This window comes from Psammomys obesus, unplaced genomic scaffold (assembly GCF_907164565.1).
Source record: "Psammomys obesus unplaced genomic scaffold, mPsaObe1.curated_primary_1811, whole genome shotgun sequence".
NCBI lineage: Eukaryota > Metazoa > Chordata > Mammalia > Rodentia > Muridae > Psammomys > Psammomys obesus.
Window position 1 is genome coordinate 25481103 of NW_026585895.1, and position 15073 is coordinate 25496175.

Genomic DNA, 15073 nt, shown 5'->3' on the forward strand with positions numbered 1-15073 from the left:
GCTCCCTCTTTAATGACCACTTCCTACAGTTAGTCTATGCAAAACTAGGAAAATATTGTCAGTTTTTAAAGAACCCTATAAGCTTCCACAAATGTAATCTGATTTCAAGTTGTAGAAACTGTAATCATAGCAAGTACAATTGAAATACTTTCTGCAGAGGATCCTGAGGAGTAAAGGCCATTGACCTCAGGAAGTTCCAGCTGTCCCTTGTCATTTCTTTATTTTTTATTTTTTACATTGCAACAAGAAACCCGAAATTCTATCCCCTTCCAATTTAAAGTATGAAACAGAGGCACACACGATGCATGCCCACATACATGAGGCATACACTTTTGCAACTGATTTCTTCAAACAGTGAAGAAAAGCTTAAGATATTTACTTCCTTATGATACCAAAATTTTAATTTCAATGTATAATACAAAGGCTTTATCTGTGTACTTATAACCAACATATATGAACTGGAAAATATCTATCAATACACATAAATTCATTTTCACTCATTTGATGGGGATTGCCATTATTAGGAAATCCACATATTGGAAGTTAGTCTGCATGTTGAAAAATGGAAAATTTCATTTGTTTTTTTTTTTTATTTTTCCAATGGAGGATGCACATGAACTCAAAGGGCCCTGATGGAGACAGCAACTGTCAGTTAACACCTCGGGCTGAAAACAGAGACAAATCTGCCTCCCTGTGGAGCTGATTTACTTTCTTTCATACACAGGCGCTCCAACATCTAAAACTGCATCCAACAAGCCTCACAAAGGACTATAACACTTTATGTGGCTTATGCAAAATGTCCATGGAATGATTATTTATCAAAAAAATAAGCATTCTCTATAATAGCTTTGGTTAACATTCCTTCCTTCCTTCCCTCCTTCCTTCCTGACTGTTTCTTTTTTCTTTTCTTTTCTTTTCTTTTCTTTTCTTTTCTTTTCTTTTCTTTTCTTTTCTTTTCTTTTCTTTTCTTTTCTTTTCTTCTTTTTCTTTCTTTCTTTCCCTTCCTCCCTCCCTCCTGCCCTCCCTTCCTTCCTTCCTTCCTTCCTTCCTTCCTTCCTTCCTTCCTTCCTTCCTTCCTCCCTTCCTTTTTTTTGTAGTTGCTTGCAGCAATCATTGAATAACCCCTGCTGTACTTGTAACATCTTTACGACACAATCTGTAAGGTGAGTTGAAGTTAAAAGCTGTGGCTTGTGTTTTAAGTTGAAGTCTCTTTCAAAATTGTATTTCCCAGCTCTGTTAAAAATGAACCATTTGTCAGTTTTGCTTAAAGGCTGGAAGAGGGTTGGTATTATCATTCACAGAGAAGTGGCTCTTTACATTTCTGTTTGTCAGTTTGGTCTAGGAAATGGAAAAGTCGTCCTACATCACATGAAGACTGTACATAATTACAAGACCTGTGAGGGTGGCCAAGACCTACGAGGCTCTGTAGGTAGACAGAAATCCATCTGCACTTCAGCTGCTCAATTACAGAGGCCAACATTGACTTTCTGCCTATGAGACATTCACAAGAGACCAAGAAACTTTTACCCACCCTCATTTCCTTCTCCTTAAGCCAGTAAACTGCAACCCAGGGCCTTACCTGAGCTCACCTACATTAATTTAAAAAACATGATGGTGGCACGCCATAGTGGAAGTAATTTTGAGACCTTAGGATAGAATGGTTACTGAGTTCTATGCATTTTTGATGGAATGATCCCACCCTTCCTCAGTGTAAGGAAGAGACAAACACCTTCCTTATCATATGGGAGGAAAGCCAATATGACAACCACGCACAATATCTAGGCGGGTGTAAGCGCTTGCTGATAATTATTAACTCTTTTTCCTTTATTTCATATAGTTTTGTGGTTCTTATTCAAGTTTTTGGGGTCATTGTATGAGATCTGATTTCTTGGCTGTGTTCACCATAAAAGTAGAAGCATTTGAACAAGAAGCAAGTTGGTGCTACCTGGCTTGCCTCAACCTCATTATCTTGCCTGAGAGCTCCTTGAAAAATCATTGTAAGGCATTCATGAAATCACGGGAATGCTGACGTCTTATCTACTCTAAGGGCCTGTGACCCTCTCCAATCCTTAAGTCAACACTAGAAAGAAGGTTTTCTAATTTCTAGAAAAATCCTTCCAAAGTTGTGCGGGGGAAGCTAATGAGGCGTTGCGATCATGGCACAGGGAGGTTTTGCAGTCCTGTGAATGACAGATAATTGAATGTCAGCAAGCAGAACTGAGCAAATTTGATGCTCGTGATAAAACAGCACTGTAGCAACAACAGCTGTGTCATCCCACGGGAGAGGAGGGCGGAAGCTCTGCATAAAAGCTGAAAGGAGAGAGCTGCTATGCACACTGAAGGGTGAGGGAGTACTTCCAGTGTTCAGGAAGTTAGTACTTTGATAAATTAGTTCTGTCAAATGTTAGCAAGGCTACTCTGTGCTCTAGCTCATAAGTTGCATAGACATGTTTCTAAGAAAAGGCAATCACCTAAGCTAAGTCAAGGAAATGAGGAGCTTCATCCTTCTCTTGAATTCTCTTGGATCACAAAGCGTTCCATCAAAGGTTTGTCATTACATGTAAAAGATGGTGTAGTAGAATGTATATGCTTATTCTGGTGTTTTTGGTAAACAAATCTGGGGAACAATACTTCCTACAAAATGTTGGCAGCAGATTTGAGGATCAAAACACCGAATAAAATAGTCTCTGGGTTTATCTATCGTACACAGGATGATCACATCCTTCCTTGGTGTAAGGAAGAGACAGACATCATCATACGGAGGGAAGAAAGATATATACAATAAGATACTGTAAGCGCTCAATGATAATTGGTCTAGGTAAAGTTAGATACTACATAGACCAGACGACACAGAAGGTTCTCTTGGGAGAAAAAATCATTTTCTTCACATCCAAGTATGGGTTTATCCAAAGCACTACTCATCTTTTGCTAAAAAAAAAAAAAAAAAAAAAAAAAGACTTTTCTTTGAGAAAACTTTCCTTGGATAAAACACACACTTTGTAGACCAGTGGACAAGGCCATATTCAAGTATCAAAATGGCATGGGCCATTATGGCATGGGTCATAAACTCAATTAGTCCATTGGCAAAGATTTGTGATTTTTGGTTTTTGTTTTATTTATTTTTTTCTTCCAATATGGCTGTTCTGGTAAGAATTATCTCAGTTTGAAATTATTCTCTTATCTCAACTCTGACCATCAGTTACTAGAAGGAAACATCTTAAATTGCTGTGTATGCCATAAATGTGTAAAGCAAAAGATCTTTCCATTCCCATTAGTCACTGACAGTCATGTAATTAATTGGAAGATAAAATTAAGTGTCAAATAGAAAATCGTAACTAAAATACTCACTTTTACTTTAATACCATGTTAACAAAGGTTTAACTCCACCAGCAAGAATAAGTAAGGCTACCCTGCAGGGTACAGCTTCAGTAAGGAAGTTGGTTTATCTCCTTTGAAGGACCACTGTGGGCAAACTCAGGACACTTTCAAATGGCATGAAGAGGCACACCTGGAGAACTGGATTCTCACCCTGTTCCCTGCAAGTGGCCTGTGAGTGTTTTTCAGTAGGCAATATGACTCCCAACATCAATTTTCTTCCCCAAAGGATTATAGCAGACCTTGGTGTCTAAGCTTTCTTCTGCAATACCTAGGGATCGGTGTACTTAGCTTGAGAGCTCAGTTTGGCTCAGTCTGGCTAAGGAAACATGCAGTAATCTATGGCTGGCCTGTGTTAACCTCAAGTCTTCATGAGGGTTTTGCTCCTTCCTTCTGCATCAGAAGCACTGCATCATCTTTCTTACTCTGCCAGGTCTGAAACAAGTCTTCACTCATCCCTCTCTTCAGGGTTGCCTGTCCCATTTCCCTTCTTTTAAATCTGTGTCTGCTTGCTTTAGAATCCATTTTTAGCATACTTCATCCACGTGAATATTGCTAAATCTAAAGTAGTATTTTTATTGTTTTCATATTTCAAGTTTTTTTTTAATTTTATTTTTATGTTTACTTTTTTTTTAGGTTTATTTATTATGTATAGAGTGTTCTGCCTGCATGTGTGTCTGCATACCAGAAGAGGGCACCAGATCTCATTGTAGATGGTTGTGAGCCACCATGTGGTTGCTGGGAATTGAACTCAGGACCTTTGGAAGAGCAGCCAGTGCTCTTAACCTCTGAGCCATCTCTTCAGCCCTCATATTTCAAGTTTTATCCTAATCTTCAGTTTCATTTCTGCTTTGACTATATCAACTCCTCTCAGTTAACTCTGTTGGAATGTTCAGTGGTTATGTGCAGTTTTTGCAAACACAGTGTGTTGTGACCCACCCTTTTGCCTTTCTTTACCTTAAAAAACACAAAAATTGAAGAAATAACTGATACGATCAGGTTTTTAAAAAAATGTAATATTAAAATGCACAAAGTGAACTAAAACAATACACAGAATTAAGTACATTAAAGCGTCTCCCCTTTTCCTTATTTTTTCCCCTACAGCCTCAGATTGGGAAGAAACTCCCCAGTCATCCAGATCAATGCCCCTACTAGGAAGGTTCTTAAAGAGTTGACCAGACTACTGCTCACTGACAGGTACACATAGAGATACTTCAACCGGGCAGTGTCTCTGTGCAGCTAGCTGAGTCTTCCTGGTGTGTGAATCGACACAGATGAATTTGATGAAACCAGAATCTAGTTGGGTTTACCCCTGTTCCTGGGCCATGACAGCATTCATGGTCATGGCATCATTGTCTGTCTTTGTTCTGGTTACCTGTGAGAGTCTGAGGACAAGACTTGCAGTAGGCCGTACAGCACAGGGCAGGACATCTTCAAAGGCCACTAAGAGCTGAAAGAAGTCCAGTCCAATGGCAGCCTGGTTCCCTGAGTTATTGTTTGGTGTTTCAAATGTAGTCATTTTCAAAAATCTTCCATTCAAATGGTACTAAAATGGAAAATTTTAAACTACCATGAAGAGAAATACAGTCACCAAGTTTGGTGTTGTTTTCACAGAATCTAGTGGATTAAACAGATGGAATATTCCCGGCTAGCCTTCATAGTATTTTTCAAATTTCCACTTTTGTAATGGTTCCATCAGGTTACAAGCAGCCAGTTTCAGGGTCTTCTGAAGAAAATTCCCTTCCACGCATAACAACTGCTGATAGTTCTCGAAAACAATATGATCCACCTGAAGAGAAAGCAGACATGGGGATGAGCTAAAGACTGATCTTGACAACAGCTATAAAGCTATAAGTAAATCATGCTTTCATTCCAGCAGCAGCTCTTCTGAATTAAATGAGTAACATGAACACAAGCTTCAGCAAACATCATGTTTGTCTCCACCCCAAATGAAGTGATCTGATGCCTCTGAGATGTAATATTTTTATTCTTCAGGAAGCAAATGGTATGTTTTTTTTCTAGTTATATGGCTGATAACTATATTATTTAAAGGAAAAATATAGTTGTCACTTAATATTGTCACTTAATGTATTGGGTGGCTACTTCACTGATGGTGGCAGAGCAAATACCATTTAGTATGACAGAAAGCATGTCTGTTAATTTATTGACCCCGATCTTGTCTTAGAAGGTCCAGATGTATTAGCAAGTATTAGAAATGACACATTTTATTTGAGAGCCCCTTACCTAACTTCTGATAATATATTAAGCCAAACATCCAGAGACTATCTTTTTCGGAAAAAACAAGGGCGTTCTAGATGACCTTAGTATTGCCCAATGTTTATTAAAGGCAAAAGACAATCTATTTAGAACCAACTAAGGCTTTATAATTTTTAACCTATAAATCTCAATTTCCTGAAATTGACCATGACCATTTTAGTCATTAATAAGTTATTTTAATATAATTATTTTTTTACCCCCACAGGGAAGGCTTTCATGCTAAATCATTTTCAAGATGTTTCCATAAAATATTATAAATCTTACAAAATCTTAGAAATATGATGTTTGCATATATTTAAAGTTGTGCTTAGTAGGTGGCCTTGAAGAAAACCATTCAGCATTTTCTACACAGTTTCCTGTTGTGAATGACAGAAGTAACTAAATCACTTCTTCCCCATGTAAAGACACATAAGAGGCAGTGAGAGAGAGTCCTTCCAAGCTCCAAATCTGACACTTCTAGTGAGAGGCAAAGTCCAGAGCATCAGCGATGAGCACTTTAAACTTAGAAGTAGGTAATAAGTCATTGTTATCTACATTCAAACTCTTAACAAGAAAGAGGTTCCTCTTATTCATGGTCTCTCTCTATTTCTCTCTTGCACTTTAAGACTTACACATCTTGATGACTGCTATAAGTTATGTCTTCTCTGCCCCCCGAATGCTATGTCAAGGCTGATGTAGTAAAGACCTGGTCCCCAGACTAGAACTACTGGAAGATGGTGACATCCCTGAGAGATGAGGCTTAGGGGAAGACCCACAGGCCACTATGCAGTGTCGGTGGTAAGGACTGTGTGACCTTTTTTCTACTCCCCCTCACACCCTGGCCATGAATTGAGAATACTCTAAGCCAGTGTGCTCTCTCTGTAATGTGTTGCCTTACCACAGGCCCAAAAGAAGCAAACCAATTTAGGGTGAACTCAGACCTCAGAAACAGAGCTGACTTAACCTTTTCCCCTTTCATTGTCTAAGGTATTTTTCTAACACGATAGAAAGGGGCTTAAGGGAATTTGCATGAGAACTGCCCAAAGGGAAAAAAAAAAAAAAAACAAGAGAGACACAGATGGAGAAAAAGAAAGTTATAGGCCAGCCATCTCTGACCGTCTAGACATATCGCAAGGGGACTGAAAGGCAAAAGGCAGCACTGTAGCAGGCCACAAACAGATTCCTAGTTTCTGTTATCTCAGTTACTTACCTTTTCCGAGTCAGCTTACAGTATAAGACCAACTCTTTTTTTTTAATTCTTTATTAATTACACTTTATCCACTTTGTATCCCCCCCTGTGGTTCCCTCCCTCCTCCCGTCCCAATCCCTCCTTTCCTCCACCCTCTGCATGCATGCCCCTCCCCAAGTCCACTGATAGGGGAGGTCTTCTTTTCCTTCCTTCTGATCCTAGTCAATTAGGTCTCATCAGGAGTGGCTGCATTGTCTTCTTCTGTGGCCTGGTAATGCTGCTTCCCTCTCAGGGGAAGGTGATCAAACAGCAGGCCAATCAGTTCATGTCAGAGACAGTCCCTGTTCCTATTACAATGGAACCCACTTGGATACTGAACTGCCATGGGCTACATCTGTGCAGGGGTCTTAGGTTATCTCCATGCATAGTCCTTGGTTGGAATAGCAGTCTCAGGAAAGACCCCTGTGCTCAGATTTTTTGGTTCTGTTGCTCTCCTTGTGGAGTTCCTGTCCTCTCCAGATCTTACTGTTTCCCACTTCTTTCCTAAGATTCCCTGGACTCTGCCCAAAGGTTGCCTGTAAGTCTCAGCATCTGCATTGATAGTCTGCAGGGCAGAGTCTTTCAGAGGTCCTCTGTGTCAAGCTCCTGACTTGTTCCCTCTTTTCACCTTCTTCTGATGTCCATCCTCTTTGCCTTCCTATCCAGAAAGGCAAAAGGGAAGGACATCAATCCCTATCCAGAAAGACCTACTCTTAAATACTTCCTCACAGTAAATCCTTTCCAGGAGTCACTTCTGCAGATAAAAGATGTTTTGATTTTCATTTTCTCCCTTTCCTTCTGGCCTCTTTCTTTCCTACCTTCAGTGCAGTGTTAAGGAAGTAGAAGGTGTGACGTAACTTAGTTGGTAGATATTTATGAAAAAACTTTCCCAAAGTATGAAAAATAAAAATAGATGTTTATACACTAATAATTATCTATTTGGCAGTATCAGCTAACAGTAATTATTCTCAGCAAGGAGAAAATGTCTAAAAAAAAAAATTACTGGAGAATGAATAGATTGTCCCTGAATTTTCTCTCTGAGTAGAAAAAAAAATGTCTGAATAAGACATCAAAAGAAGGAGAACCCTATCAATGGGGACACCCCCCAAATAAAGTGAATTTCCTCTGGGGCCAGCTCTGGGAAGAATCATGGCTTCTATTTTACCCAGTGTCTTAGTTTCTTTTCTGTTGCTGTGATAAAATGCCATAAACAAACAAACAAACAAACAAACAAACAAATAAATAAATACATAAAACAAAGTGAAGGACAACAGTTTACTTTAACTCACAGTTCAAGGTTCCATACCACCATTTTGGGGGAATTCACCGTGACAGGAGTTTGTGGGGGCTAATCACATATCAAGAACAGTAAAGAAGCAGAGATTTAGGGGATGAGTGTTACGTAGTTCTGAGCTCACTTTCTCTACTTCACACATCTGAGGACCGCCTACTGAGGAACAGTCCCACTTAAAATTAAGATGGGTCTTTCTACACCAATGAACTTAATCAAGACAGTCTCCCCTAGGCATGTTTAGGAGAGTACACCATCAGTGCCTGCAAGACATTTGGTGGCTGCATGCTAGTGAGATGGCAGAAACAAGAGAAGACAATCCTGAGATCATTCCTAGCATCTCAAGAGTCTAAGACAAAGTTTATGACTTTGAGTCCTATTTAAATGGGACTGGGAGAAACTTAACGAACTTTGAGAGTAAACTCAGCAATACTGGCATATTTTGTTAAGATAACAAGAGTCTTCTCAAGACTGGTTTTCAACAGGTGATGCATTCTCACCAAATGTAAAGTTGACAAGAGACACAGACAGATACCCTTCCATCATCAGTTTCTGCAGTGTTCAGGGAGTGTTATCTGTGGAGACACAGGGGTGAGGAAAAGACCCCTTCCTAGAAAGAGGGCAGAGGAGAAAACTGGAATCATTCTAAACAGCAGCATTGGTAGAAAGCTTGAAGCTTTTTTATTTTTCCATGTATTCTTTCTCTAGGCTTTTCTAGTCATCAATGAGAATAAGTTTCGATAATGCACATAGCATTGTTGATTGAGTTAAATGAATTTTAGAATCTAGGATGATGGTACCAATAGAGTGGGAAGAAATGGGTGCCTTCAATTTAAACCACTCATTTGAAATCAATTTTGAAAAATCAAAAAGCAAAAAAATAAATTAATAAATTAAATTAAAATTTCCAAAAACGTTCTTTATGTCTCTGAGTGACCCTTCACTCTGCCTTCATTGTTACAGACAACATTCAAGGCTTCCAACCGAGGAGACTGATGATGAGAGTTTTATGTCCCCTTTGACTGGAAGTTGACTTTGTGGTAAAGGATGGCACAGAAGTTTTGCTTACCAGTTCTGGATGAAAGGCGGATGCTGACTTGTGCAGCCATTTGAGCCTGTTGTTTCTGTTATCACAAGGCTGCAGTCTCAGGGATCCTTTATCAGGGATGGACGCCATGCACCACTCTCCATGCTTAATTAGTCGGACCCAGGTATAATTAAATTGTTGATGCTGTAGGGAATGGGTACAGGAAAGGCCATTCAGACAGCAAGCAGAGGCAGCGGACGTTGCCAAAGACTCTAATCAGCAGTCGGTGAAACCATGTGCACTCTGATCTGATGAGGTATCTGTGTTATTTGACGTGTGCACCATCATATTTCTTAAGTCAGACAGAAAGACTATCTATCACTGTGGCGGCAGTAATGATTTTCATGTGCCTAGCATACAGCACGCTCTCAATAAACATTACCAGAAGCAGCATATATTGTTAGTACACTAACTGTATCTTTGAATATGGATGCTGTTTCCAGTGTTGTGAGGTCCAGACAATCTGAGTGTTATGTATTGAAGTATCTAAATCACCACAGTGTTAGGTTTTCCATCCATCAGGGGTCTCAGGTGAACTGAAGCCACAGTCTTAGATTTCTTCAGTGGACATTCTCACACTTTCTTCTTTCAGACTCTCATTTGGACTCAGGCTTTTTTTTTTCTATTTCATGGAAAGTTATTGAACATGTCTTGGCTACTATGTAACATCTCACAGATCATAGAATCAGTTCCTAGAAAAGTCCAGATTGGAAGAGTGGACAGTATCTAAAATAATTACCAATTCAGGTATTAGAATCATGTCTGCAATCCTTAAAAATAAATTTATAGTTATTTGAAAATAATTTAAGGTTATTTAGTCAATTTATTCTAAAGCTCTGGTCTTTGTGAAATTTTCCATGGGACTGAGGTGCAGTATGGGATAGAAAAACTATTGAAATGCCTTTACCCTATGAATCATTTATAATGTAACTGGAATGCCATTTACCTGAAATATTAAACATTGAACCATGGACTTTCCACATGGTAGGTAAGTGCTCTATTACTGAGCTACATGTCCTACTGTTTTTGTACAGTTTATTTTGAGACAAGGTTTACCAAGTAGCCCAGGATAGCTTTGCATTTATTCTGTAGTTTAAGGAAGCCCTAAAATTATGATTTTCTTGTCTCATTCTTGAAAATGTTGTTTTTATTTTTTTCATGTGGATGTGATGAGAACCTTACCCAAGCTTTACTAATATATGGCTTGGGCTGGGCCTAGAGTGTTTTTATCTAACTATCTATGTCCATAGGCCTGAAAGCATATGGCCTACATACAATCTAATCTTCTGTAAAACTGGACATTGAAGGCTTCAGTTTCCAGCCTTCATCTGCTAACCTAGGCCTAGAATGTCTTCAGCCTCCAAGACTTAGTGCTAAATGAGCTGACCCTTCCTACTTCTTTCTGAGCTCTGGCTGGCTGGTTCAACTCTGCTGTTGTGGCTCAAAACTCCTCTCCAAGATGACTGATTCAAACCTGCTTCTCACTGAATTTCTCTGCTTTGAAAAACTGCCTGAACTCCATGAACTGAACTGTATGAACTCAACTGTGCTCAACTGAACTGCACCAAACTGTGCTGCACTCCCAAAATCTACTGTACTGTCTCGAGGAACTCCCTGCTTTCTCTCTGAACTGTTGTTACGTAGCTTCTCTTTCTTGCCTGGTCCCATGAGAGTTGAACATATCTATCTTTGACTCATTGGGTTAAATCTTTCTCTGATTCATTACTTTGTCTGTCTCTCAATTAGGCATCATTGTTTGGGATTAAAGATGTGTATTAAAAATGTGTCTGTATTCCATCCAGAGGGATTAAAACTGTATATTAAGGATGTTTCTGTATTACCTCCAGAGGGTTTAAAGGTGTATATTAAGGGTGTGTATGTATTCTAGCCTGATCACACAGACCTAGCTGCTTGGATGTGATCCCTTGCCAAAGTAGCCATGTTGCTGGATTAAAATTCCTCTACACAGCTTCCTTCAAAGCTAGAATTATAAGTCTGTATCACTATGACAAGCTTTGGGTTAACATTTAATTTTGACTACAAGGCTATATTAAAGAAATGGTGGCAAATCTTACCACCCAAAGTGTAGTCCCTGAAACAGCATCTTGTCACACAGCCACTAGTTAGGAATGGTGGATATGAGTTCTATCATGGACCCTGTGAGTCATTCTCCCCTAACAAATGCCAAAGGTGATTTGTGTGAGTATCAATGTCTGAGAACCGAGGACAAAGCCCAGATTATGAGGTTATGTAGTTACTAAGATAAGCTGGACATCACCTTAGAAAGGGTTTAATAGCAAGAAAGAAAAAAAGACTTCTAGTTAAAGTAAGGGAGTACTGAGTACTTCATTTCTTCTGCGTTGTTTTACATGAATACCAATCTGGTATTAAACCATATCGATTCTGACCAAATCAAATTAACATCCTCTATATTCCTGTCCTTTTTATTATTCAAATAAACCACCAATAAGTGATGGTCAAAAGGAGCAACAAGATCAAAGTGTGATGGAGCTTTCTGGAAGGTAGTGGCTCTAATATTCACTCTTAGGTCCCACATTTCAAATTCATTGGTATTTAAGAACAGAAATTAGGTTCTCAGTGAAATACTGACTTTACAGGTACACTAAGTTCCTACAGCAATAGTTTTAAGGGAGTAAATTACTGAATATTTTAATATATTTTAGACTAATTCTGCAGTTGGTTTTTCTATAATTCATGGCTATCCCCACTGTGAATTGTTAGTAAGCAAAAGTCATTTCTTTCAGTTGATTCTTTAAACTTATCACTTTCTCTCTTTCCTAATTATGAAAATGTTTCCTCGGCTGCAGGTTTACAATCCACAGAAGAATTGTCCTGACAGACATGTCTTCTCTTTTAGCGGCAGCTTGGGAATTAGACAGAGAGATGGGATGTGCTTGAAAGTACAAGCCAGGATGCTTAAATCAGGACAAAGAAGTCATTCAGCAAGCACAATGATGCATCTACCAAAGCGTGATCTGCAGTCTGGGGGAGGGCGCCAACGTGTACACACAAACCAATGTTCCCTGGAGTCCTATTTTGCATCCAAAGCAGATACCATTCCCATCTGGGGTGCGAGGTGTAATCTCTAGAGGCTCACCTCCGGCACAGCAGGAGTAGTCCTTTTCTGTTTCCCCTGTCCCCACTCCTCTTATTCACCATGTTCTGATGGCCAGAGGGGTAACGTGGAATTGGTTCTCTCAGTACATTGTCATGTGGGTTCCAGGGATTGAACTCACATTCTCAGGCTTCTGTGGCAAGGACCTTTACCCACTGAGCCATCCCACCAGCTGTATTTTAGGCATTTTCATCTTCATCACTACATCCAGCATCAACAGAAGACCAAGCATTAGGCAGAGCTTATCAGACCCCTGTGTGTGGCCGATTTGTTTCGGATTTAGAGCTAGGCACTATCTTCTCTGGCACTTACACAAAGGTTCAAGACTTTGTGTAAGCTGAGCTTGTTTTGCAAGGGAAAATACCAAGACTAAATCCATCATGGAGCAATGACTCCCATACCAACAAACCTACTTTTGGCACTTCCATATTCCAGCCTATCGATTCCATTGATATTTAGACATCTATGGATTTCTCCCAGACAGAAGTCAATTGTCACATGAGCAATTGACATGGGGATGCAACAAGCATGACAGTCGCTAGTCCTGGCCACTGAGGAGAGACTGAGAACGCATGCTGAGCTTACCTGGCTACTCCCATCACAGTCCTGCAGGGTGGCTGTGGTATTTTCCATGGAAACACACTTGCCCAGGGCCATATTAATAAGCTAGGAAGCAGACCACAAAAATGTTCATTAGAGACTGACATGTCTTCATGTATGACAGAGCATTCAGACACATTTAGAAAATACAGAGTTAGAAGATCATCAGGTTAAAAGACAGTCAATAGATTGGCAAAAGTCTGCACTGTACGATTTTCTTGGTCACGGCTCTAACTGAGTCAAGATGTAACCCTGTCACAGCACAGCTTCAATCTGTCAGTTCTTGCCTGTAATTCAGTCATAGTGGCAACAAACATTAGTTTCACATTAACTGTCATTTGGAATGCTGCATGAAAATGAGCAAAAGTTGATATAGAAAGTAGGGATTTTTTTTTGTGTGTGTGTGTGGGGGGGGGGGAGCGGTGTTGAATTTGTCCCAATGCGTAATCTAAAAGTCAGTGTCCAGACCTTCAATTTCATCAAGCCAAAAACTACAGGGTGTGTTCCTTGGATGACCCCTCTGAGTTACCTGATCTCTTAGACACTGAATCATAGATAAATTGAGCTCTTCGGAGAACAGCACATTCCAGCTAATTCCCTGTCAGACTCTTTCTAATGACTCAGCCAAGCTACGACTCATTACAGGAAAGTCACGAAAGCTAAAACAGAGCCAAGCATAAAGTCCCTTTCTGTCAAACTCGGGTTTTTTAATGGATTTACAGGGTCAAATACGGAGGAAGCTTTCTACAAGATGGACTGACAAGATGGGAGGTTAATAAAGCACTTTAGGCTTTCATTTTTCCAGGGATGCTGTGTAGAGGAGAAATTGCATGTGTTCCACCGAAACCTGCTCAGCTTGGAAGATAGTGACCATGCTTATGTTCTTTCAGCTTTTATGGGACCCAAAACAGAGCTCCAGTTCTTGGGCACTTCAATAATGGAGGCCATGCTGGATCACCAGATTTTATAGCAGGGTGTCTAATGGGTTGGTCTGTACTTGTGGATGTCGTAGCTCAGCTTGCAGATGAACAGGGGGTAGTTTGTGGGGTCAGGAAATGATGAAAAAAATAGCAAGAGGGAGCTCTGCAATCTTGGTAAGTAGGAACAATGTCCCCACAGGACCATGTAGGAATGAGTGTGGCCATGTGGGGTGTGTGAGATGTGGCCGTGAACAAGTCAGAGAGTTGAAGCTGAGCTGTTCCACAGAGAGACAAAACCTAAACTAACCTTCTGCCTGGGGAAAAAAAAAAGTTTATTCACCAGTACAGGGAGAAAACATGGAAGCTAGATTCTCCCTGGGAATCTGAAGCCTCACACTGACTGTCATTTGGGTTTGCAATAAGATGTGCCCTACCTGCTTGGGCTAGGAACCCTCACTGACCTTCACAGCATATAAGCAAACATCAGGAGTTTTACTTGTTGGTAATTCGTAAGGTGTCTAACACAAAGGAAAACACAAAGTAATTCCAAAGGGACAGAGCTCCATTACAAACAAAACAAAACAAAAACTTTAACCTGTTCCATTCACAGCTTAAAATGGCAACTATGGGCATATCCTCATCAGTAGGTCTGAGCAAGGGCAGCCAGAAAAGATGCAATGGCACTCTGAGTTTAGGCAGCATGAGCAGACACGTGTGACATGGAACAATTCTGCAGTTCAAAGAAGAAAATCAAAACCCTCATTGTTCTTTGGATCCTAACAGATAAATATGTCCTGTGTCCTAGTGGCTCATACAGAAATTATCCTAACATAAAATAAGTTTGGAAATCTCTGGCTCCAGCATAGCTAAGCAAGTTGCCCTATCCTGGAACTTAACAGAACCTTCCAGAACACAGCCTGCAACCCAGGAAACATACAGCGTTTCTTTTCCCAGATCTACTTGACTCCTGGCTTCACAACTAACATTACCCAGAATCTTGTTTGGAAAAGCTTAGTTTATCTGGTTTGGTTTTGTTTAGTTTTTGTTTCTAACAGCTACTTCCTACAGGCCTTAAAGGGCACTGGAGACTGAAGGTCTCCTTCTGGGTCCTTCATGGAAACCATTTCAACTTAGAAGAAGAAGAAGAAGAAGAAGAAGAAGAAGAAGAAGAAGAAGAAGA

The 15073-nt window shown here is 40.0% G+C and overlaps 1 protein-coding gene across 1 annotated transcript in view; it reads right to left on the reverse strand.

Moving 5' to 3' along the window:
* Positions 1–4438: 4438 nt before the first annotated feature.
* The window catches only part of Galnt5 (polypeptide N-acetylgalactosaminyltransferase 5), a 49812-nt gene continuing 39177 nt past the window's right edge, over positions 4439–15073 (reverse strand). Inside the window, exons 8-10 of the mRNA XM_055600524.1 lie at positions 12959–13039; positions 9220–9381; positions 4439–5164 (exon numbers count right to left, since the gene is read on the reverse strand). Of these exons, the coding sequence (XP_055456499.1) occupies positions 5024–5164; positions 9220–9381; positions 12959–13039 (384 nt within the window). The 3' untranslated portion in view covers positions 4439–5023. The remainder of the gene's footprint in view (positions 5165–9219; positions 9382–12958; positions 13040–15073) is intronic.